At 41.9% G+C, this 24,449-nt stretch overlaps 1 protein-coding gene across 1 annotated transcript in view; it reads left to right on the forward strand.

The window, feature by feature from the left end:
- mrc2 (mannose receptor, C-type 2) overlaps positions 1-23,829 on the forward strand; it is a 48,733-nt gene extending 24,904 nt beyond the window's left edge. Inside the window, exons 10-30 of the mRNA XM_088623241.1 lie at positions 936-1,051; positions 1,363-1,511; positions 2,201-2,418; positions 5,787-5,929; positions 6,852-6,948; positions 7,418-7,553; positions 8,310-8,342; positions 8,800-8,966; positions 9,429-9,496; positions 11,046-11,146; positions 11,696-11,832; positions 12,876-12,990; positions 14,038-14,201; positions 14,460-14,568; positions 14,880-15,115; positions 16,057-16,222; positions 16,610-16,759; positions 17,071-17,190; positions 17,845-18,024; positions 19,115-19,138; positions 19,592-23,829. Of these exons, the coding sequence (XP_088479367.1) occupies positions 936-1,051; positions 1,363-1,511; positions 2,201-2,418; positions 5,787-5,929; positions 6,852-6,948; positions 7,418-7,553; positions 8,310-8,342; positions 8,800-8,966; positions 9,429-9,496; positions 11,046-11,146; positions 11,696-11,832; positions 12,876-12,990; positions 14,038-14,201; positions 14,460-14,568; positions 14,880-15,115; positions 16,057-16,222; positions 16,610-16,759; positions 17,071-17,190; positions 17,845-18,024; positions 19,115-19,138; positions 19,592-19,812 (2,850 nt within the window). The 3' untranslated portion in view covers positions 19,813-23,829. The remainder of the gene's footprint in view (positions 1-935; positions 1,052-1,362; positions 1,512-2,200; positions 2,419-5,786; positions 5,930-6,851; positions 6,949-7,417; positions 7,554-8,309; positions 8,343-8,799; positions 8,967-9,428; positions 9,497-11,045; positions 11,147-11,695; positions 11,833-12,875; positions 12,991-14,037; positions 14,202-14,459; positions 14,569-14,879; positions 15,116-16,056; positions 16,223-16,609; positions 16,760-17,070; positions 17,191-17,844; positions 18,025-19,114; positions 19,139-19,591) is intronic.
- The last annotated feature ends 620 nt before the right edge of the window (positions 23,830-24,449 follow it).

Below are 24,449 nucleotides of genomic sequence, written 5' to 3' on the forward strand. Positions count from 1 at the left end.
TGAGTTTTGTGGTGTTTTCATGTTAGTGAAAAGACTGAATGCACAGGAATGTAACTCTAAAGCACAAAAAAACTGCTGTAACGTGTTCTGAAAATTAGTTATTTTGTTGTTTTTTCAGTTGCCCAGTTTTCTAAAGCTCATTGTGTAGTTATTATTTAGATGGTTGTTTACTTCTACCTTGCTTACAGATGTGCAGTTTGTGTGGTACAGATGTTGGAGCTTACATTGCCCTGGTCCTTACTCCATAATGACCATGTCCAAAGCTGGAAGAAGGGCCACATGGCTCAATGGTATTTCACACTGGAGAGTCTTCTATGTGGGGTTTGGACTCTCCAGGTCTATGTAGGTGTTCCAGTTTCCTTCCACCTTCCACAGATGTGTTAGATATGTAACTGGGATCTCTGGATTTCCCTGTACATGCTCCGTGGAGCACCTTTTCCCCATTTTTCTGTTGTAGCATTTGGAGTCAATGTAACATTTTTCTTTGTAGAAAACTGCTGTAAAGTTTTAGAAAATATTTCGTGGATATGAATGATAAGGTAATAAAGAATTGTGGGATTACTTGCAGAGAGTGAGAAATGTTTTACAGATGAGGTAAAGATGAGCTTCTGGAAGATTCAGATCTTTCTAAGCCTCATTATCTTTACTGAGCTTTAGGTCAGATCTGAAGGTCAAAAGACCATTTAAGGTTTGTAATGAGATGTATTCGGCTCGGATTGAAAACTTGTTTATGGTAAAAGCGGCATGATTTCTAAAATGCCAAAACCTTCCCCTGCAAATCTCCCCGTAGATAAATTCGCCCACTCAGCATTTTGGCAGGAATTCATTACACATCTGTGAGCTATTTTAAGAAAACACCAGCCAGATTGTTTAGGAAGATTCATTATTACAGTAAATTTTCTTAGGAGCTTCTTGGTCTCCTTCTGTTCTTCTAGGGCTGGAAGTGGCACAGTCCTTCCTGCTATTTACTGGGAGAGGAGTCCACGACTTTTGATGAAGCCCGGAAGACCTGTATAAGCAGCGAGGCCACCCTGGTCACCATCATGAACAGGTGCTGCGAACGCAGGAGCCTCAGTGAAAGCAGAGGATAACTCGTTTATTGTTGATCTTACCGATGAAGGGCAATTGGGTGTCTTTAGTCCATGTATTTATTTTAAATAACTTTAGCTTTTCCACCTTGAAATGCATCCCCATTCGTGCACAAGTTTTTATACAATAAGAGTAAGTAAACTGCATTCTTTGAACACTAATAATAGAAATACAATACAGTTAAAATAATTCAAACTATTAATTTTGAATATCAGGCTGTATGTGTCCAATTTTTTCTGACCCCTTTATACTGGCGTCTTCCTTGTCTGTCAGGTTTGAGCAGGCGTTTGTGAGCAGCCTGGTTTATGGTCGGTCAGGGGATTACTTCTGGACCGCTCTCCAGGACCAGAACGGGACAGGCGCCTTCCACTGGCTTAGTGGTGATGAGGTCACTTACACCAACTGGAACCGTGACCAGCCGGGTGAGTGGGGAAACCACCCCTTTGTTATTATGGGTTTCAGTAGTCAGATTGGGAGCTGGTGGACGCGATCTCTTCACAAAAGCATACCCGTTCAGGTAAAGGGCAGTGACCTTGGTGACTGAAGCCCTCACCTGTTTGAAGGCATTCATGCAGTGTTAACCTAGACCTACAGCTGGGTTCTTGATACCACCGTCCTGTGCTTGGGCTCACTGCTGTAGATCCCTTCCACACCAAAATCTGGTTGGAACATGAGAGACTCTAAACGAGGTCATTTTGGACATCTTGGCAGTTAGTAGCCAATGGATCAGAACATCTCATTCTGTGGCTGCTTTCAAGAAATGGCAGGATTATCTTCAGCTACATGGCTGGGTAGCTTGTTCCATATTCCCACAGCCTTCAGGTAGAGACATTCCTCCTGTTCTGTTTTACACGCCCTTCCCTGCAGGTTTTACTTCTGTCCTTTTGGTTGATTGACACTTGAATTGAATCACCACATAGTTTCCACTGGCCAAACCCGTAAGAGCATGGTGCAATTCTAACATCGCTTGATCTACGATGTATAACTGATGAAAGTGTAGAATTTAACGTTCCTGTCTTCTCTCCTTCCCCATTCCTGTTTTAATGGTCCGATCTCTGGCCCATACAGGCTTTTTTGTTCCTTTACCGGCTGTCTTCTGCATTGTGTTCAGGATTCAGCAAGGGTGGCTGTGTGGTCATGGCGACTGGCAGTGCCACGGGGTTGTGGGAGGTGAAGGACTGCAGTTCTGCAAAGGCCAAGTACATCTGTCGGCAGAATCTGGACACCGCTCTGAGCCCCGAGCTGCCCCAGCCTGCCCCCACGCCCAGCCTCACCGGGTCCTGCCCACAGGGCTGGAAGACCAGCAGCTCTCTGCACCACTGCTACAAGGTAGTCCTGCAGCTCTGTGGGAAAGACAAAGGCACAGGGCAGGAGTTTGGAGAATTGTGCGTAGTGTGAAACATGATCCCAAAACTGCTACAGCTGTTTAAGTACATACTGTTTTTTTTCTATCTGACACAGAGCAGACTTCATTTTTTACCATTATAAAAGTGAGTCACTTTTTTCAAGATGCTTTTGGTATAAGGTAATGTCCTCTACTCCTTTAGTGTAGCCCCATGGTTCTGTCTGTCACTGTCATTCCTGTGTTTGCCAACACTACAGGAATACGAGTCATTGATCTAAATCAGGCAAAAAAATTTCTGCAGCAAACCACCGCTTACATCTGCCCAGATAGATGTTGTGCTCCTTAAGATGATGCAGTATTTCCTGTTACCAGCTCTCAGTCAATACACATACATTACCTCAGATTCTTGTGGCTTTTAATTTGAGGATCAGCCTATTAGAAGGGACTTTATTAGGCTTCCAAAAATCGTATGATGTATATTATGCTTTATGTTTTATAATTTGTTGTTACGTTAGCAGTTCTCCAGTTGGTAAGTTGTGCTTGCAGTTAAGCATATATAATAGTTATACAATAGTTATAATGTATAAATGTTAATAAAGATGTCTAAGCTAGGATAACATCCCTCTTTTCCTTGGGTCTGACTAGGTAAATGTTGGGACCTGGTGATTTTGTTGAATTGCCCCTGTAGAGCGTGTCGGTAATGTCAAAGAACGAGCTCCATCAATATTGGGTGATGTTTTTGGTATTTTCTGTTGTCAACATACAGAATGAGTATTTTACTATTTCTGTTATCTTCAAGAATTAATTCCTTATTATATCAAAATCTGTTTACTCCTGCTTTTTTAGTTTTTTCAAGTTATAGTACTGAAACAAATGTTGGTTTGTTTTTACTAATAATGCAACTTTTGTTCTCTCCTTCTTCATAATGCTAAAATCTTTCATTTGTCCCTTAAACTAAGTTTATCCTAATTCTTTCTTTAAAAACTTGAGCACTTTTATGGAATGTGTGAGAAAAATGGCAATTTTCCATTTGATTTTTTTTTGTGTGGAGGGAAAAAAGTTGTCGGGGAGCCCCTGAGTGGTTCACTGTGCATTGATCTAGAGCACAGGCTGAGCCCTGTATGCCAGCCATTAGCAGTTTGTGTTGGCATGTATCACTGGCTGGCAGGGCTTGGGATTCTCCAAGCAGTGGCACATGAACCGCCAAGCGCCAGGGTACGACAGGGAGGGTGGGTTTCTACTCAGCCAGGTTGTCCTTGACTTGCCAAACATCACTAATCTGCCTTCAGTGCTTAGCGTCAAACTGTTGCATTAAGGACTCACAGTGTTCAAAGGCAGATGGCTCAGTGGACACTTAGGAGCATGGTGTGTGTCTTAATTCCTCCTGTTGGCCTTGCCAACATTATACTTAGCTGCCACAATATAAATTACAATGTAATTACTGCTACTGGCTTTAAAATGTTTATGGAACAGCCTGCTGTATGTCCATACAACAACTGCCTGTTGTTCTATAGGTGTTCTCAAAATATCATGTTGTGGGAAATTCTTCATCAGAGGAGCAGGACACACTCTTGTGCGGTTTCAGTTTATTTGAGCTCTATAAGTTTAACAACGCGCACTGGGTCTGCCCCTCATAACAGACAAACTGCAAGAGTTTCCCAGCTCTTATATACAGTCAGAAGAAAGTTTGTTTCACAATCTGAGTACTTGTCCTGTTCTTTGATATGTAATTACTTTTGTCCTACTCTGTCTTGCTCTAGGTTCTGTCATTTGATATGCAGCAGACATTGGTCTGCTTTATCCTGTTTATGGGTGTTGTTCCTGTCTTTTATTATGTAGCGTTAAGCCACTGGGGCTGCTAAAGGTATCTTAGTGGAACTTTCCTTTAAGGCTAAATTAACAGACCCCATCAACACCTCTCACAATGTGTGTAAGTGGTGATACTGTGATGCTGGATAAGTGAGATATATACATTTCCCACTTCAAACATACCACAATTACAGTTCTTTTGATATTTCATCTATGCATTTGACCTTAATTTGGAGCGGAGCGGTGGCTCTGTGGCTCAGGATCTGCGCCTGTGGCTGAAAGGTTGCCGGTTCAAATCCCGCAGCCAGCAGAGGAATCCTACTCCATTGGGCTCCTGAGAAAGGCCCTTAACCCCAACTGCTCCAGGGGCGCTGTACAATGGCAGACCCTGCGCTCTGACCCCAGTTCCTAATGCAAGAAATTGTAAAGGGTTAATAAAGTAATGTTATATTATATATAACCTGAGAGGTAAACAAATTTAGATTAATTTTCTCTGTAGCTCTGGAAATACATTAAACCCTAGTGTTTGTGGATGTACAATATCTTCTTCATTCAGCTCTGATTCTCCTGTTTCTCCAGGTTTCCGTTCCATACCCATATTGAAATTTCTGAATTCCAATATACATGTATATACAGTTTGATAACAACTACTACTCTACTCTACTACTCTGACACTGCTGCAAAGAGCACCTGGTATTTCTAACTTTTTGTAAGGCTCTGTGCCGTTATATATATTATCCAGTATTGCAAATCCACGACATGCTTTGTCTCATTTGTGCTTTAAGGCATGATTGTGACAAGGGTTCAAGGACTTCTCCGTTTGCCCTGAACAGGGTTGAACTGCCCTTTTTAACAGTATGAAATGTTATATGGCAAGAATCACCAGCAATATGCTGTAGTATCTTTTAACACTAAAAGGTCTTCTGAGGTAAACAGTGATTTGTTCTTGGGCTGGCCTGACAAAAAAAAATATTGCATTGGCCTTCTAAACTGCGGTAGCTTTGCAAATTTCGTCATATTAGAAGGAATTTCTGTATTTGCGAAAGTAATCAGTAACAGACCCTGTAGCTGCCAGCAAGCAGCAAAGTGATGCTTTGAGCCCAGAGCTTCCTAAGGGACCATAGAGACGCTGCGATTCTGCTGGCGTTTCTTCCAAGAGAAAAGCACCCAGTTCTAGCACGTGTTTCTAATCAAGCCCGAGGCGGCTGGTGAGCACTCATGGCCTCACTCCCACAAGATTAGCTCCCACTTGAGTAAACAGAGACTTGTTCTTGGGCTGTGCTATCAAAACACCCATCCCCGGCCCGCGGTCTGTGGAGTGTGAAGGATCCAGTACTGGCCAGACCAGCAGCCTAGAGTGGAAGTAAAAGAAATGTGTGTTGTAGGTAGTAAAGGTATGAGTTGTGCCAAAGGAGGAAATAAATGTAGACTCAGGTCTTACTGGTTCCACGGGGATGAAGTATTAAGTATTAAGGTTTCTTCAGTCCTCCCCTCCTGAATCTCCCAGTTCTCACAGCCTTGTGTCCCCTCTCTGCTCCCCCAGGTGTTCCACTTCCCTCAGCTGCATCAGCGCCTGAGCTGGGTGCAGGCCCACCTGTTCTGCCGTAAACATGGAGCTCAGCTCCTCAGTATTGGCAGCTTTGATGAAGAGCAGTTTGTGGCCCAGATCCTCCATGAGACGTTTGGGTGAGACCCCATTACTCTTCCTCTGGACCTTTTCTCTGTGCCACACTACCACAGTGAATTCAGGATTGTAAGGATACATGGTAGCTTTAAACTGTTTTTAAAATCCTATTCTTTAGTAATTAAGTATTTAGTCATTTTTATAAAGGCACTAAACTTTGACAAAGAATGTTGAATTTCAGGCTTTGATTGTGAAGTATGAGGTTTTCCGATGCTTTGTGTAGGAAAGGCTTTAACAGTGTAATGCAGGTTGATGTGGAACTTCACAAGGAATTTATATTTATTTTAATAAGGCTTTTGTGATTTACCTAGATCACCTAGCTACCAGCATCTACTGTTAATATTTGTGGCTATCTATTTTGTTAAGCTCGCACAGATTCTTAAATGTTAATTTGAGGTAAATGGATGTTTTTGTAATTGCTGTGATATAAATATTGTTTGATAAACATGCAAAACAGTGAAGTATATCTAGGAGAGAACACCACAAATTCCTAACAACTCTATGGGTTGATTTGGCAAGAGAGTTGACTTTGACTTTGGATGGGGAGGAGCACGGCTCTCTGTTTTCCTGACTCCTTTGAGAGTGCTCCCCCGGGCGTGGCTAGACTTCACAGGCAGGGCTGACTGCATATCTCCCCTCAAGTCCTAATGTTTGTACGCCATCCTTTCTAACCTCTGGAAAAATACTGTAGGAACTGGTGGAACATTAAATTAAGGGCTGCAACAGATTGCTCTGCAGCCACCATGTGCACACACACCTATCTATTAAATTGTAAATAATAAATTAATTATTAGGGAGATGCTAATAGAGTTCTGCACATCACTTGGCCTGTGCAAGCAGTTAAATGACACTACCTAAATGAACATGGAGTCCAGTTTTCTGTCGGATCACTCGGGTCTCCTCTCTATTCATTCCTGTTTGCAGGGAGTCGGAGGACCATGAACAGCACTGGTTCTGGATCGGCCTGAATCGCAGGAACCCTGCAGACAAGGGCAGCTGGAAATGGAGTGACGGTCTGGGGGTGAGCCTGTCCTTCAATCTGCATGCCTCTACCCCCTTCTCTCCCCTGTCTTTGAGTTGAGCAGCATCAATAGCAAAGAAAGCGATTGCACTGTCATTTAGCAAGGGCTCTCAGTTCCATGCTCAGTTGGAGGCTGAAGTATTCTTGTTGGCAAAGCGGTAAGTGGCTGGCAGCTCGTTCTGCCTGAATACCTGCAAGTACTGTTGTCTCCTTAGTTCCACTTTTTCTAATGGATTTTCCTGAATTCCAGGGTGACGTCAATTCCAGTAGAGTGCTCTCAGCAGGCTTTGGACTACTGAAGGAGCTTGTCTTGTGTGTTAGGTCCTTAGCTTTGTGGTCTGTATAGGTGTATTGAAGAACTTAGATTTGTGAAGGAGAGTGACAGGTTGTTTTTAGGTTCTACTGCTTTTGTGAAGTTGGTACAGTAAACTGCTCTGATGTGTTATTTTCCCACATCTCCAACATGCAGTACTCCTATCACAACTTTGGGCGGTATTACTACGAGTATGACATCCGGCAGTGTGCTGTTGCAGATCTGGGGACCATGCAGTGGCTGGCCATGCAGTGCGAGTCGGAGCTGGACTGGATATGCAAAATTCCCAAAGGTATCCCTGTCCCAGGTGCTCTTTGCTCCTTCTGCCACTTCCAACATCTTGAAATAACATTTGAGAAAAGTGAACGTGCTTTGTCACGTTTATACTGTGATTGATCCATGTTATCCCTGAGGATAAGTGACCAGACACCTAATTCACTTGATTGCTCAGCCATGTGTAGGAAACAAATCAGCCATGGGGGCCTAAATTCAGATTTAATGCCTTTCCTGAAATAATTTATTACATTTCCCGTTATAATTATTCTGTCAAACTTTTTGACATTGCATTTTTGTAATGATATAAATTAAAAAGAATAAAAACGAGGAAAGGTAACCATGGCTCTTTAATATGTGGACTATAGGTAGCATATTGCTATTAACTTTGACAGGACTGACCATTTTCCTATGTTTTTTTCTTAGTTTTCGCTATATTTGACAAAATAGCTGGAGATGTTTGATTCCTGCAGTCCTGTTGGGCAGTACATGTGCATCACTATATTAGTGTTTTCATTGAAGCATTTAAAAAAGGGGAGACGTTGATATGATGGACCTAATTGTTTGACTGTGTAGCAGGTTTCTACATTACACGACATGGATTCTTGAGCACTCTGCAGAATGAATGTAGGTGTTGCAGCTGACACCTTTAATCTAAAGCTTTGAAATGATTTGAGTCATTTTCAGAGCTGTTAAACTATGCTGTGATTCTATCTTTTTGAAGGCATAACGTCAAGCTAAAATATTTACACAAAGCATTTTGTTTTTTCTGCAGGCACAGATGTTAAAGAGCCAGAGGAAAAGGAGGGTATGTTCACTTAATTCTCTTCAGGCTTGCTTTTTTGTAAATTGATCTCCTAAGCAAGTGTCCACTGTTCACTTATTGGTTTACTTAATTGACAAGGAGTTTCAAGTAATAATGCTCATTTAACAGCAGTTAAGTCCATTCTGTTTCCACACCTTTCACAGATGTGAAATTAATGCTCAGTTTTTTTCTTTAGCCAGGTTGTAATTTGCTCATTTGCTCTCACAGTCCACTGGCTATTGAACAGTTTCAATGGACAGCTTTGGGAGTGTTCTAAAATCTGTTAGCTTTGCATAAAGATAAGCACGAAGAGCTGCTCTCTGGTTTATCCTACTTGGAGAATTGAAGGTATTTTTCGCCCATTATCTCCAGAAGTGGTACATGTCTTTACTTCTAGATCCTGAAGTGTAATTAAACTAACCTGCAATGGGGTCTCTTTCCTCATTCTCTGCCTCCTCAGACTCCAGCAGTAAGGAGTGGGTGTCCTTCAATGGTGCAGAGTACAAATTCTATGACCATCAGTCCACCTGGGAGCAGGCGGAGCGCATCTGCAGTTGGTTTGAGTCCTCACTGGTGTCCATCCACAGCCCCGAGGAGCAGGACTTCCTCTACCGGCAGCTGGGCAAGGTAGGGGCTGCTCCTAAATTCCTACCTGCCTTTATAAACTGGTAAATGTTTAAGTCTCTATCTCTCTGAACCCCTAATTCTCTAACTCCATCTCCCGTCATGCTAACACACCCTTCCAATTCATTTACTCCAGTGCCCTGGGCCAGTCCACAGTTGTGGACCTGAAACGCTGCTTCGTCCTACTTTCACTTTTGTGTCATGAGATTTCTGACGTTTCTTTGTTGCTATGGGTTTATCATTACTTTCTAATTTGTAAGATTGTTTAATCCTTATATTTGATCTGCTTTTAAGACACGAGCACCCTCGGGACAAGAATAGCTGCGATAAAACTCTTGTTGATTCACACCCCAGAAGAATGAATGGAAGCTCAATGAGACACGATCTGAAATTGTTTAAGGGTGCAGACGTTAGTTTTTTGCACATGTATTCACACACTTGGATGATTGTCTGGTTTGGATGCAGGTGTCCAAAGTGGAAAATCAGCAGTGGTGGATTGGGCTGCATACGAATGTCAACGATGGACGTTTCAGGTACAGTAGGCGTCTATCCTTTATGGTGAGACCCAGACAAACTTTCTTCCAGGTGTTGGGAAAAGCCTGTAGAAATTTCTCAATCCTAGTGATGAATGTGCAGTCTTGAATTCAAGGTGGGCAAAACTGTTAGGTTATTTAGAAAATAATGAGTTCAGTTGTCAGAGTTGTGGTTCAAAGTGAACTGAAGTCCATTTTTAAAGGCGAGGCCACAGCAGACACTGTATGCAAAAGCAAATTAAGCTTAACTATGACAGTCTGTAATTGCAGGATGAAAATGTTTTTTTTACTTGCTACCATTCATATTACCCTTGCAATAAAAACAAAGAAAATAAAATATTACAGCATGCTTTCACAAAGGTTCACACTCCTTGCCTGCGTTAGATCCTCCTTAGATGGCAGTGTAGCTTGAGGGAGCTGCTCATTAAAAAAAAAACTTTTTGTGTGAATTTGGCAGCTGCCCGACTAACTTTGATGTAACTAAAACTACCCAACCCAAGTCCATGTTGTCCAAGACTGGAGGGGGTCTGTCCCAGAACCTGAGTGGACAACCTCTACTTTCTGAATCTTTAAATGGTGTGCTGTGGTGGCTCTGTGGCTCAGGATCTGCGCCTGTGGCTAAAAGGTTGCCGGTTTGTATCCCGCGGCCGGCAGAGGAGTCCTACTCCATTGGGCCCCTAAGCAGGGCCCTTAACCCCAACTGCTCCAGGGGTGCTGTATAAATGGTTGACCCTGCGCTCTGACCCCAAGCTTCTCTCTCCCTGTCTGTGTGACTCATGGAGAGCAAGTAGGGGTATGTGAAAAGACAAAGTCCTAATACAAGAAATTGAATATGGCCAATAAAGTGATCTTATCGTAAATAGGGTACCTTGCTTCCAAAAGGGTAAAACCACTCCCCTAATAGCATTGTGAGGAAGTTGTTTTTCCCTTTTACCAACATGTCTCTGTTCCCCCCCCTGGCGGCCTGACCCAGCTTTGACACTCCAGCTCCAGTTGCTCTGCTGCATTGCTTTATAAATCAGTTGGTTTAGAATGTCCTCTCCATTGCTGGTGGTACTGGCCAAAACACTCCCAGCCCTCGGAAAAGCAAAAGGCTGAGGAAATGGTAGTAAGCTGTTTTTTTATCACAAAGCAGTGAAAGCCATTTTTCATATATATTAAAGGAGACAGCTCAAGGGGTAAGACTATCTAGAAAAAATATTTGTTTTTGTTAGAATATTCAAAAACCTGATCACAACTTAAGGTAAACTATACATAAACAGCCCAATATGAAGTGTTGTAGCAGCTAATCAACACACTTACCTATTAAACCTAATTACATTATCAGATGTTCCTATAATTATCATCTGTTAATCTCTACATATCCATAAAACAGGCTACCTTTCAGCAGTTCATCATAGTATACCTTTCTGAACAAAGAAAAAATGATATTTTGCATTGTTCTGTGCTTTTCTCAGTCTATGCGTAGGGGATGTTAATTGTCAGTTTCGGCTCTTTCTGTGTCAGAAGCTTGTGTTTTGCCTGAACTTTATCGGCACGTGTGTTGCAGATGGTCTGACAGGTCCGTGCTCGACTATGTGGCCTGGGGCCCAGAGAGCCCCCGCCCAGTCAGCCGTGAGAAGAAGTGTGTGTCCATGAAGGCCAGCACAGGTAAGGACTGTGGAGGTGAGGGGGCATTTCGCTGAAGGGTCCAGGACTAGTGTGGAAAGCAAGATTGGTGGTTTCCAAAAACTTGGAAAAATAAATAGTTAACTCCTTACACCTGCACTCTGCATCTAACCTCAGGCCCAATTTAATCCCAAAAATGAGGAACAAACAGGTAAAATTTATATGGTATATGCAGTATTGCATTTAGTGCCTTCAGCTGTTACTTGAAAAAGTGTTTCCCAATTTTAAGCAAAAAATACATCAAATTATTTATGCTTTAGGTTGTAGGAATATGTGGCTTCTGGTAATAGTTGAACAGAATGAAAAGTCAAGCTTTGCTCTCCGGAATGCTTTTGTTCTCTTTTTGTATTATAGATGTAAATTTCTAGTTCATAAACCTCCCTTATTCAGGCTTCAAAAAATGTGGTTTTAGCTTACAGTTGCAAGATCCTTTTAAACTGTGCTTCATTATGTTGACCCTTAAAGACCCCTGAATAGGCTGGTTGGTGTAGAGAGCTGCTGTGATCCCACAGTCTGTGTGTCCTCCTACAGACGAATGGAGTGACCAGAAGTGCTCCACTGACTTGCCCTATGTGTGTAAGAAGGCCAATAGCACCCTCCCCACGCCCTCAAAACCTGCTCCCTCCCCTGGAGGCTGTAATGAGGGATGGATCCCCTTCCTCAGCAAGGTGAGTTGCTCCCTGATCTCTGAAAGACGAATCAGCTAAATGGACTCTGTCTTTTTGCATCCCTGTGCATTTTTAAACTGATCTTTCCCTGATAATTTATTCATACTTTCTCTGAAATGTTTGCATTTCAGAATGTATATTCTGAAACGCAGCCCTGAACTGAAGATGAAGATTTGTAACTTTGGAGATAAGGTTTCTTACAAGCAGTGTGCAGCCAGGTCTCTGAATGAGATTGAAATGTAGAATAAAACGACAGCATATCATACAGTATATGGCTATGTGATTTCCTCAACAGTAGTTTGTTTGTTTGTTTGTTTGTTTGTTTGTTTGTTTGTTTTTTTCTTCATCTGGTGGGTATTATAAACTATCGGACTCTTTAAGGGTGTGTTCTTCTATTAACAATGAGCACAGTATTTAAGTACTGTTAATAATGAGCATAGTCTTAAAATAACATTTCATTAGCTGCCTAGTTAAGGCCACCTGTAGTGGGGTTCTGAAGGTGAAAGCGGTGCCTCTGTTAGCATGTAGAGGGATTTTACAAACAATTTACAAAGCTCTTGAGTCTTAACTGGTCTTTGGATCTCTATTTAAATACAGTTCTTTGAAGCTGAACTGCTTACAAGCACAAAATGGGATCTCATCTCACTCCCCTATTACCTAGTCACTCGTAGGAGTCACACAGGCCCCTTGCCTAACTCTGTTTTTTCTCCTGTCTCTGCAATTTCATGCCCTCTTTCCAGATAAGAAAGCCATTGCTTCTAGGTTTTATGTAGTAACCTGACCAAATGATTTAGATAAATTGATCAGGTAAAAGTAGGATGGCATAGGCTCCCACATGATCTTGTTGGTGGGTCATTCATCACAGACTATTGGTGAATTATGACTCTGATGGCATTGCCTGTCTTCTGGGTCTAGAGTTCTCCTACCGCAGCTGCCGGATGAAATGAAGTACAAAATTACTAATGATAAAAATATTTCACACGGAGACATGCGTTTTGATATATGATGGAAGTTTTGAGGAATCTTCCCTCATGTTCCAACAGTGCTTCAAGGTGTATGGGCATCAGGAGTCGAAGAGGATCACTTGGGGAGCAGCAAAAACTGTCTGTGAGACCCAGGGTGCCAGTCTGGCCACTGTGTCCAATTACTTTGAGCAAGGTACCAACTCCACACAGGCCCACTGCTCCAGCATGCCTGTCCTTCAGCTGCAGTTCATAGCACAAAAATGGGATAATAAAGACATGTGGGTTTATGGACTGTAAATGTGGGACATTAATTCCGGTACAAATGGGGTTACAAAAAGGGAGAAAATCAGAAAATGATCAAGAGGATGGTGAAACAGAGTGCAGGGAGGTAAAAGGAAAAAGAGTGTATAAAATATACCCAAGCAGTTGATAAAATTAAAGACTCATGAATTCTTTGTACTCCGACACAGCTTTGGTGAAAATAATAATTCAAGCACATTTGTTAATAAATATACTGTATGTTTAACCAGTGACAATACACACACTAAACTACTAGTTTACAAGTAAGGTGTCCCAGAGACCTATGTTCTAGCCACCCTCTCTCTCTTGGTTAGTGCAGATGCCACCGAATGAATGAGAACTTGTCTCCCTAGCCTAAACATGCACTCACTGACCAGGAGAGCCATTTTTACACAGGAAGTTGGCGTTCCCTAAAAACAACAGGATAGCAAGCTCTCTTAACCAGGTTCAGATACTTTGTTCCAGTCTGGTCTTTTTCTCTTTTCTCTCTGCTTCACCATTCTCTTCTATGGTGTCTTTCTGGACTGTTGATTGACACTTTATCATTTACCTGGAATTTAATTACCTGAATCTGGACACCTTACATCTTGGCCAACCACCCACCAGCCAGGTGTTACCCATTGTATCTAGATTCTTTGAGATACTTCAGTCACCTATAGCTGTAACAATTCTCTTAAGTGTTTTTTACCAGCATAATAAGCCCATTTGTAACTTCAACCATTCAGATACGAAAGCTGCAGAGCACTGATAAGGTAGTGCTCTCCAGTGGTCTCTCCCTGCGATAGGTACCTACTGAGTGTTATACTGTACTTCTAGTGGTGGAAGAATGTTACTCTTGTCCGTGTCTAGTGACAATCCTGAACGAAGGGCAATTGAATGCCAATGTATTTTGAAAGACACTGCATCAAGCCGTGCTTGAAACGTATTACATTTTCCACAGCTTTCATCACCACCCTCCTTCCTAATCTGAGCTTCGGCCTATGGATTGGCCTGTCGGATCTCACAAAGAGGTTCGGGTGGTTGGAGAAGAAACCGCTGACGTACGTCAACTGGGCCCCGGGACAGCCTGTGAAGCACCGGGACTCCCTCCAGGCTAAGACTCCGGTATGGCATATTCTGTACTCTGGATGAGATCTTAATCTGGACTTCCAGTTATTTTTCCCCCTTCCTAAACTTGCTCATTTGTAGCAGCCAATAACCTTTAAGCTGTTCGCTACCATCGCTCTTCCTGTCCCCGCTGGGCAGCGTGCTCTCACACAGCAGGGGCGGCAGGTGCTGCCGTGCGCAGGCCGGAGGGCGGCAGGGGCGATGAATGTGCAGAACAGGGCGCGTTTGTTCACTGGCTCCTGTGCTCATGTCCAGGTGAACTGTGTGCTGGTTTTGCATGGCGTCCCTGAGAGGAATACGGGATACTGGGTGGCAAAGCGTTGCGAAGAGGAAAGACATGGATTCCTGTGCCAGAAGAGAAAAGGTGCGCAAGACTTGTTCAAAACATGGAGATGTGTGAAGTTCTCCTTCTAAACACGGTTATTTTTCCTTCTGTGCAAATGTTTGTATGATGTCAAGACATTAATAAAATTAATTTATTTTTCCCTTATAATTCCCTTCAAAGTCGGGGGAAAGCACTTAAAGCCAAAAAAAATGATAAATAAACTTCCAAAATGTCATTTATCTGTTTATTATTGTAAAGACCATTGTTACAAATTCTGTTAAGGCCTTTTTAATAGTAATGTTTTTTTAAACAGAGATTTAATTAATGTCACTGTAATGTTGCATCTCTAGATCCTTTGCTCCCAAGTGTGGATACCTTTCCTTCCGCTTTCTCTGGAGCCCATGAGTTCCTGAACATCTCCTATCGCATCCCGAAGAAGCCGCTGGACTGGGAGGGCGCGGTGCACCTGTGTGACGCCATGAACGCCACCCTCGCCTCTGTGCAAGACCCCTATCAGCAGGCCTACCTCACCCAGGTGCTGAGTGATCTTAATCAGCCCGCTTGGATTGGACTCTACAATACTGGGGTAAGATCGCCAAAGAGATCGGGAAGCATCTGTGCCACAGTCTGCCATACACACCGAGCCTGACGACTGGAACCTAACATAACCTTGCTTGATTTGCTTTCTTCTTTATCCGTTAGGTGTAAAGCACATTTGGATTATTTAGTTTATAACTACATGTTTTGCACTTTATACATGATGCTTTAATACAGATAACCTAGAAATAACACAAGAAAAGTAGTCTTTGCTTTGTGCTCTGTGCAGGGCTGGACATGAAAGGTTTGTTTTTATACTTGAGTGTTGGAAGTACTTTTACCAGAACTAGATGATTCCACAATGTTTTGACATTGCTCTGCTGTCCCTGTACATGTGATACCAAACTAGCAAGCCTTTTCTTAAGTTCTCTGTGCATTTCAGCCTGAAAAGCAAAACGGTTACACATAGGACTTTAAAAATCGCCCATTTGGGATGGTTCTAGTGTGGACACTCCACTTTCACTTTTGTGAAACCCATTGTATGTAGAAACGGTTTAGGTTTAAAGAATACACTGGGGATGTGTTCTTGAAAAATCCACACAGTTTAGGAATCAACGGATAACAAATCCATAAACCTTCTACACAGTTGTAAATACACACACCTGTTGCTTCCTGCAAGATTATTAAAGGCATTGCACTTCAGCTTCCACAAACAGTATGCTTATGCACCGTAACTTGCATATTGATTAATATAGTACAATAATGTACATAGTGTAGTGTAAAAATCTGTTTACAATGCAATATATAGTTCCATTGTTTTTCTCTGTGCCACATGCTACCTTATGACTTGATCATTGGTGTGAAGCTTTTGTGAAGCATCAGCAACAAATACTGAATCATGTACAACAAAATTGTGATTGTGAATGAGTGGATAATGAATCAACTTCTGGCAGATATTGCTGTACCAGATTTTCCTTAAATCTTCTTCAGGGGCGAAGCTACCAGTGGTTGGGTGTGGATCAGGTGACTTACACTGACTGGGGTGAAGGGGAGCCCAAGAAGACCATTGGCTGTGTGTCCATGGGCGCACAGGGTAAATGGACTGTGAACAGTTGTGAAGCACAACTCAAGGCTGCCATCTGCCAGATAAATACAGGTACTGCACCATGGACTGTTAACAGTTCATTAAATCTGGTAAAAACAGAAGAAATGTTTTAATCAGAAAATCGATTCTCATTAGATGTGATTAACATGAGGGCCTTTCAAATTAAAAAGTAAACAAGATTTTTTTTTTATAAAAGAGAGTTCAGTGGATATCTGTTCTCACTTCAAGGAAAAAAGAAAACCTTTAAATATCCTATTTTCTTTACACAAAGACCAAACAGACTTCACTGTGTCTTTTCCACATCTGGTCCTTAAAAAGCTGTGCACTCAATGTAACAATCTGGTTAAAGCATCACAGTAACATTTCTATGCTGTGTATTGGGCTGGTCTGCATGTTACAGTGCTTGTTTCTTAGGCATGTTGTGCTCTCTTCCCACAGAGCCAGCACAGGAACACCAGTGGAGTTACTCTGGACACTGTCCACATTCTCTGGATGACTCCTCCTGGATCCCATTCCGGAATCACTGCTACTCTTTCCACCTGGAAAAGCTATTTCCACATAGAGATGCTGCCCAGAAATGCCGCAAAGGTAGGACTGGCAGCCAGCTAACACTTTCACATGCTAGGCAATGGAGTTTGTAACCTTAGCCTTGCTCTCCATTAGACCATAAGAGTGCCCCCTGGGGGTAAGGTTGTCTAAACATCTGGTGCATATCTGCTGGATTTTGGTGGCCAAAATAAGAGATGAGCTTTCTCCATTTGTGTTCTTATTACAGGCTTCATATAGGCCATTGTTTAAGGAGCTTCATTTGCCTTTATATTGATCACTTTTCACCTTTTTTTTTCTTTCCTGTCTCTGCCGTGTTGCATCCTTCTTTGCTCAACCGTGTGGCGGCCCAGTGGGAGCGCAAATGCTGTCCATCATGGACCAGACGGAGAACAGCTTTGTGTGGGAACACATTCAGGCCTACGAGGACCAGGCCAATGGGGCATGGCTTGGTATCACCTTTAGCCAAAAAGGTCAGAGGTCACAACCCTGCCAGTATGATGGGACGGAAACAGATGGTGCACTGTGTGCCCTGCATTCTTATTCTATTATAGTCGGGTCAGAGGTCGCTTAAGGTCAGGCTGGCTCTTATCCTTGGGAGATGAGCTCCCCATAGTCATAGCTAAATGTCTATGCTATATGTCCTATATGTCCCCGTATGTGTCCTGATGCTGTTGGCTATGGGCTGGGTGTTCCTGACTTACTCTGGAGCTCCAGTTTGCACATGAAGTAGAGTAGTTATTGCCATATGTACATTGGAATTTTTATGAACATGATCTCCTCTGTTCTGGAATTGTATTTGCAAGATACAAAGTAATAAAACTTGCAAGAATATTATCCTGCAGTATGATTAAAGACTGTTAGAGCACTAAAGAAAAATGGAAGTTTACAGAGCTGCATTTCAGAACTGTATAGATGGTGTAAGATTAAGTTGGACAGTTTTGGATGGTGCTCTAAAGACATTAAAAAACTTGTAAAGTTTCTTTAAAACTTTGGAATAAGACTCCATTAGTGAATTCAATAAGTTCTTCAAGTGGAAATTTTGAAAACTGGGCGATTTACTTTGGGGGTGAGTTATTTGAGGATGGCTGTTCAGAGCTGTACTGGTGGGTCTGTGTGTGTCCCAGGGGGCAGCCTGGTCTGGCCAGAGAGCTCTGCGGTGGAGTTCACCAACTGGGAGGTGCAGGACGCGAACCTCAGCATGCTGAGCCCCAACACCTGCTTCTGGATCCAGAGCAACACCGGCGTCTGGAAGCTGGGCTCCTGCAAGAACAAGAGCCACGGCGTCGTCTGCAAGAGGCCTCGGGGTGAGGCTGGAGCGCTGTGCTGCTCCTGGGGAAGACAGATGGAAACAGCCTGTGCTAAAGAGTCGATTACAAAGGGAGCCTGAGCATTAGGGATCACTTCTCCAACCAAATAGGTTCTACAGAAGGCAAAGCATGATAGACAGTATTTCTGCTTCTCCCTGAAGGGTCTGGCAAAAGCCAATAGGCTTTAATGGAGGAGGAGTGTCTGGGTCAGAGGTTTTCTGTCTTGGCACTGTGAAGTTGGCCTCCTTACAAATGGTACAAACAAATTCCATGTGCATTTGATCCTGCTGGAGTCACCATGCTGGAGCTGGGGTGGGGGAGGGACAACATTACTGGCTGAGTAATGTCACTTGGCAGAAAAATAAATCCCTAGTATCTCAGAATCCAAAGCAGTACAAATGCAACATAACAGAGGAGACCAGTTTGGTTCTCCTGTGACATTGCTGAGGGTCAGAGTGATGTCGTTCTCTGGAAAAAAAAATGTAACTGCTTATGTTGCTTTGGGTTTTGAGTCATACACCTATTTTAACTCCACAAACATGACTGGGAGGCATTGCATGGGCGTTTATAAGGGTGTGACTTCACTGAGTTTTCAGGTTCTTGAGAGCTATAATCCTGCAGTTTGTGCACTGTAGAGGTCTTTGACCAGCAGTGGGAGGCCTATTAACAGCTGACTTGGAAAGCGCTGTAAGCAAGACCCTGTGTTCAGGAAAAGGTAATGCGTGACCAATATGGGGGAGGCATCGGGTTAAAAGCTCTGATGGTTTGCAGTGTTGAGGTTCAGAAAATTTTAATGAAAGTAACAAAAGTGTCTCATTTCAATGAAAGAGGCAAAAGTCCATCATTGGATGCAGTAGCTTTGCTAATCTCTTTATCCCATTAAGGTTTGAGAGTTATACATATATTACAGGTCTATTTACTAAGTCAGTAAATCCTAGGGAAATCGGGTCATGCTCTTCCCACACTTTTCCTGAGCCCCAAGGACCTCTGTTAAAATTATGCTCAAGCTAAATGGAGTATCAATCCTAGCTTTTGTGCTCTGGAAATTGAATAAAAAAATTATCTCCTCTCCCTTTTCTTTCTACAGATGCTGAATCAAGCCATGTATCTGGTAAGTATGAGGATTATTTGCTCCATTTCCCCACACTTTGGTGATGGACTTTGCATTCAAGTATAGCACAGCTCTAACAACCTTAAACGTCTGCACAATTAAGATGTCAGTACAGTATATGGGATTCTGAACATCACAAGCTTATCAGTTTTGGGTGAGGGAGTAAAAAAATGTAAAATGCCAGAAATATACAGGGTGCACAAGGAGCAGTAACATATGGCATACAATACATGCCAACAGGTAGCACTTCATCAAAGATGATGACATTACGCATCAGAGAGCAAAATCACATCTCGGGGAACCCCTTTCTTCATTCTATAAAGGATCACGTTCAAAGTACTGTTGTTCAGGTTTAACATACCACAGAGTGCTTATTCAATTGCTGTGAAGTATGTGGGACAAAGAGATTTGCCAAATTAATTAAATTAATCATTGCAATATTTTCCTCTGCAGCAGAGCAGGACCACATGCCCACCTTCGTCATCGTCATCGTGACGGCCGTGGCCCTGTGCCTCTTCATCGTGGCGGCCATCTACCTGTACAGGCGCAGGAGTGGGGCGGGCCGAGGCGCCTTTGAGGGGGCACGCTACAGCCGCACCAACTCCGCCCCTGCCGAGGCGGCCGAGAAGAACATCCTTGTGTCCGACATGGAGATGAACGAGCAGCCAGAGTAAGGTAGCAGCTGGGACCCAGCCAGTGTGACAGGCTTCTAAAGTTGCCTAAAGGGCTGTGTTGAGCACAGCAACTTCACAAACTCACCCACAGCCGGCACATGGACGAGAACCAACCCCTGCGCTGAGCAGGGGGAAACGGCCCTTTCAGACACTCCCCCAGCACGGGCAAGAGCAGCTCCAGAATTCTCTCGCTTTCTGCTCTAAACATAATGTGTTATTTCAGGTTGTGTACTGAAGTGTTTTTTAAGGTTTGATGGCAAGTATAACACGTGATGTATATATTGTTATACTTGCTTATAACTTTTTAAAAAAATTCTAATTTGTTATGTTTAAACATGCATTCTACATTAGAGGGTATTTTTTCTGTTATTTCGCTTTGCTTTTGCTTTCCTTTTTAGAAGCAGCTTTGTTATGGCTTTGGTGAATTTCGATACTGTTGCCTGTTCCTAATCTGGATTGACTGGTTACATAAATAGCCCACATTTTAATGCTCAGTTTTATTGTGTAGTATGTGCTGTGCATCCATTGCCTCTGTGACTGGAAAGGAAGTGTGGGTTCTCGGGTGTACAGCACCTGCTGGAGGTAAAACTGTGCTCAGAGGCTGAGGTACAAGCCCAGCATTCATGCAGGCCTTTGGTGGAAAGTTTGTTCTGTGATTCCAGAGGACCACCAAGCCTGTGGAGTGTTAGCGGTGTTCTACCGTGTGACATTAACCCTCTGTATTTTTTGTGCTCTGGGGGCAGTTTGTGCTAGTACAAGGTGCTGTAGGGATTACGGATGTTATTGGGAATACCATGCCTGTCAGAATGCCATCTGAAACATCAAGTCCCGTCATGTTATCTTTACGGTCAAGGCTGCACAAAGACTTGAGCTTGTATTCTACATTTTCATGATATACCTTTGCAGCTTCTCACTCAGATAATTAATAACTTTTTTCACAGCAATCCATTTGTGAGATAAGCATATAATTTCAGATATCTGTCACTCTCCTTTGATCCTGATGGGGGAAACATAAGAATTAAATTCCATATTTGTCATAGAAGTGTTGAATCTGTAAAAAAGACCAGCTATTTTAGTTTTGCTTGTTCTTACAAATAATCAGATCAAGACATTAACACTCTGCGTTTGATCATACTCGCAACAAATTCAATATAAATTATTAAAGGTTGGGGAACTGGCAGTACTACAAGTAGAGGGCTATGTTATGGATTTGAATTTTAAATGGATTTACAGTTCTGTGAAAATAATTCAATGAAACTGTGTGGGTAGGAGGCAAACTCTGATATGTAATGAAAAAAGATCAGGAGCATACAATTACCAGACAGATGTAAAACACTGAACTTATTCAGCACACACAGAAGCTGGCTTCCAGTGTAACTTGAGGAAAAGTTTAATACAGTTGAAAACGATAGCCGAGCTTTGTGCTTGTTCCCTGTGATGGAGAACCTGTTGGAATACTTCAGGGTCTATTCTGACGTTATGAGGAGTAATACATTTTTCATGAAGCGGCTATTAGCTAAAGCAGCTACTCCTGATGAAGAATTACTTCCTTGAAAATAAAACGTCTTGATTTGCCTGGATTTCCTGATGTGTTGGGTGTGTTGTGGAAATTCTTCCAGATTCAAGGCTGGTTAGCTCTTTCAAGCTTGAAAGGATATCTCTCTGGATTAATCTCATGAATAACTATAGTGCAGAAAGGAAAAGTGAATTCTGAATAAATGATTTCTTAGAGTACGTAAAAGGGTACACATTTCTAACAAATAAATCATTTAAATATGAAACACAAGAACCCAGATCTGAGCTATGATTTTGCCTCTGCATGCCAAGTATTATACATTTTATATGCACAGGATTTTTGCAAGGATTTTCCATTATGCATTGCTTTTTTAAAACAATTTGAGTGGTGTATTTCCTATTGACAGTGTAGATGGCATGAAGGATTCTTACTGGCAGTCGGTGTGTATCTGAGCAGGACAGTAGCACATTCTTGATCATCTTGTCAACTGGGGCAGTTTCCAAAATGCAACAAAAAAGTGAGACATACTTGAAATATTTTGTTTGAATATTGTTAAGCCTTGAGAGGACTAGATGTTCTTGTTTTATTGTGCTAAATGAAATCATTTAACCTTTCTGGGAGGGATTACTGATTTAACGGATTGATCTCCCTAATCTTCTGAGTTTCTTGTAGCAGCTGTTTTGGGGGTGTGCAGTGAGCAATGTGTTGTTTTCAGTGGAAGGGATGACCACTGATATTATTGGTTTATTGGTAACATTATTAAAATGAGTTTTTGAGAGTATTTTAGAAAGGATGTTCTGATTAGAATCAGAATTCCACTTTTCTGTGCAACAGCTGAACTTGGTACAAGTAAAGGTCAAGTTCACAATTTAAAGTAGGAATTTAAAATGCAATGTTTCGGCTCTTTACTTTTTCCTTTGCACTCAACACATGCGGACATATAGCAGAACCTTCTCGTAATTGTAGTTCAATGTGACATTTCTCTTATTACCCAGCTAAATGTTTACTCACTATACTTATTGAATCCCATTAACCTGTAGAAAAATTTCCGGCATATCACAATGCTTGCTTTTTGTATGATAAAATTGCCGTTTAATTTGTAATCAAGAGTTACTCTAGAAACATCTCCACGTAAAACATCCCCTGGAAACATGCCTAGGCTGCAACTCTGTGTGGCTAGTACACTCACTCACACAGACAAAGCCTAATGTAAAATGCCAGTCTTTAATCTGCAATGTAATGGAATGTTTTTTTGGGGAGCACTTTTGAAGCATTAAAAGAGAAGCTTAGGAGTGATGTGGCAGAGTCACAGTGGTTCAACACTGGACATTGGTCACATGGCCCCTGCAGTTCCTCTGGGCTCCCGGGAAAGAATTATCATTTTAAAATTGACTATAAATGCAATTTATTAAAAGACAGTGGTATGAATCAAAACGTCCATTTTCTGAAAGCTTGGAAGGTTTTTAAGAGACCTTTTAAATGTCAGACAGACAGAGTCTCTACAGGGCTTTGGTGTTGTTGTGTGGTTGCATTGCATCTGAAAATACAGTGTAGAGCTTTTCAGGATTCCTTTCCTTTAAACATTTTTAGGAGTGTGAAAGATGGACTTTGTTGAAGCAGTGACAGCTATAGTTCCCCAAAAAGAAATGAACTTACTGCTGGAGTACTGTCAGTTGGGAATAAAGACACTACGTTCAGATAACTAATGCTTGAAACACTGAATTGGATCCTGCTCTGGTGTGAGAAATAGTTTGAATGTGTCCAGCTCGTTAGTAACTGAACATGGACCAAAGGGATTTGCGTGAGATTCTTCTCTTTAATCACTAGTTCCTCTGATTTTTCTGTTTAGACTTTTAAATGGAGGCCAAAAAAGATTTTGATACTGGCTTTATTTTTTGTTATATTAAAGAAACTGGAAAAGGGCCCACAGAATAGAAGGTGGCCGTTGTCTTGATTTATTTTGCTAAAGTATTTCCGTTGCTCAGAATGATTACAGTAATTTTATACAAATATGCTACAAGTTTAAGGGCACATCTCATGATAAAAGAAAAATCAGACTCAGTCAAGGTGGGACGAGAATATCTGGTAACTGTTTCTCTGGAAGGGAAGATGTAATTTCTGTGATTGCTCTTGTGGATGTGTTCACAGTGGTTTGTGAGGTTCTGATTGTTGGAAGACTTAACTTTACTGCGCAGCATCTATTCCCTAGGAACATCCAACTCTTTAGAATAAGAACTGGACTGAAAGAAATTTGCAGTGAAGATTGCAGTTTTTTCTGCTCAAGAACAGTGCTGTACAGCCCTGACTGGTACTCTGCATTACTCCAAGGTTACTCGTTCAGGGGCAGTACTGGACTGTTTCCAGCTCATCCCTGCACTTCAGTCTGGGACTGTAATGCAGGGTGCTTTTTTGTACATTTTGTGTCTCTGTAAAGTCAATTTACTGATAAACAATTACCTTTTTTTAAATAAATGATTAAAATATATTCGCTTTATTAAAAATATTTGCACTTGTTTTTGTTTCTCTGGACACATGGGATCAGCAGTGTTTACAAATGCTTTTTTATGTTTCGTTTAGCTTCAAGGTGGACCTTTTGTCAATTAATCTAAGTACTGCTTAAAGTTTCAGAAGGTTTCAGACTTCTCTGGAAATCCAAGTATCCCTGGCAAATGGCAAATATTGAGAGTGCATTACAGGAAAACACATGTGTACACCAAGACACGTAGCACTAAGCTAGTTGATATTTTTTCCTATTCTGTAGCATGTTTAATCAAACCAAAGGAGCAGCTTGTAAGCCAATCTTGGTAGAGATTACAAGGTCTGTGGCCTGGGTTTTCAAATTTCTTTCACTCTTAAACAGCTGTTTATCTTTGCAAAAAACAGCAAATTAAAACTATTGCTAGGGATTTCTGTCCTGACCGCCCCCCAGTTATCATCAATGTGAAGACTTTTGTGATCCTAACCCTTTTTTTACAATGAAATTGTCACTGCTTACTATGATCCAAAAACTGGCCTTTGAAAATCATAATTCTGAAGAATTTACCTCCATGCCCAAATTGTTTTTTAGGTCAGGGTTAAGTGAGGTTCACTCACATCCCATACAACCTATATCATTTTGAGG

Source organism: Lepisosteus platostomus, chromosome 28 (genome assembly GCF_059453375.1).
Source record: "Lepisosteus platostomus isolate fLepPlt1 chromosome 28, fLepPlt1.hap1, whole genome shotgun sequence".
Lineage (NCBI taxonomy): Eukaryota > Metazoa > Chordata > Actinopteri > Semionotiformes > Lepisosteidae > Lepisosteus > Lepisosteus platostomus.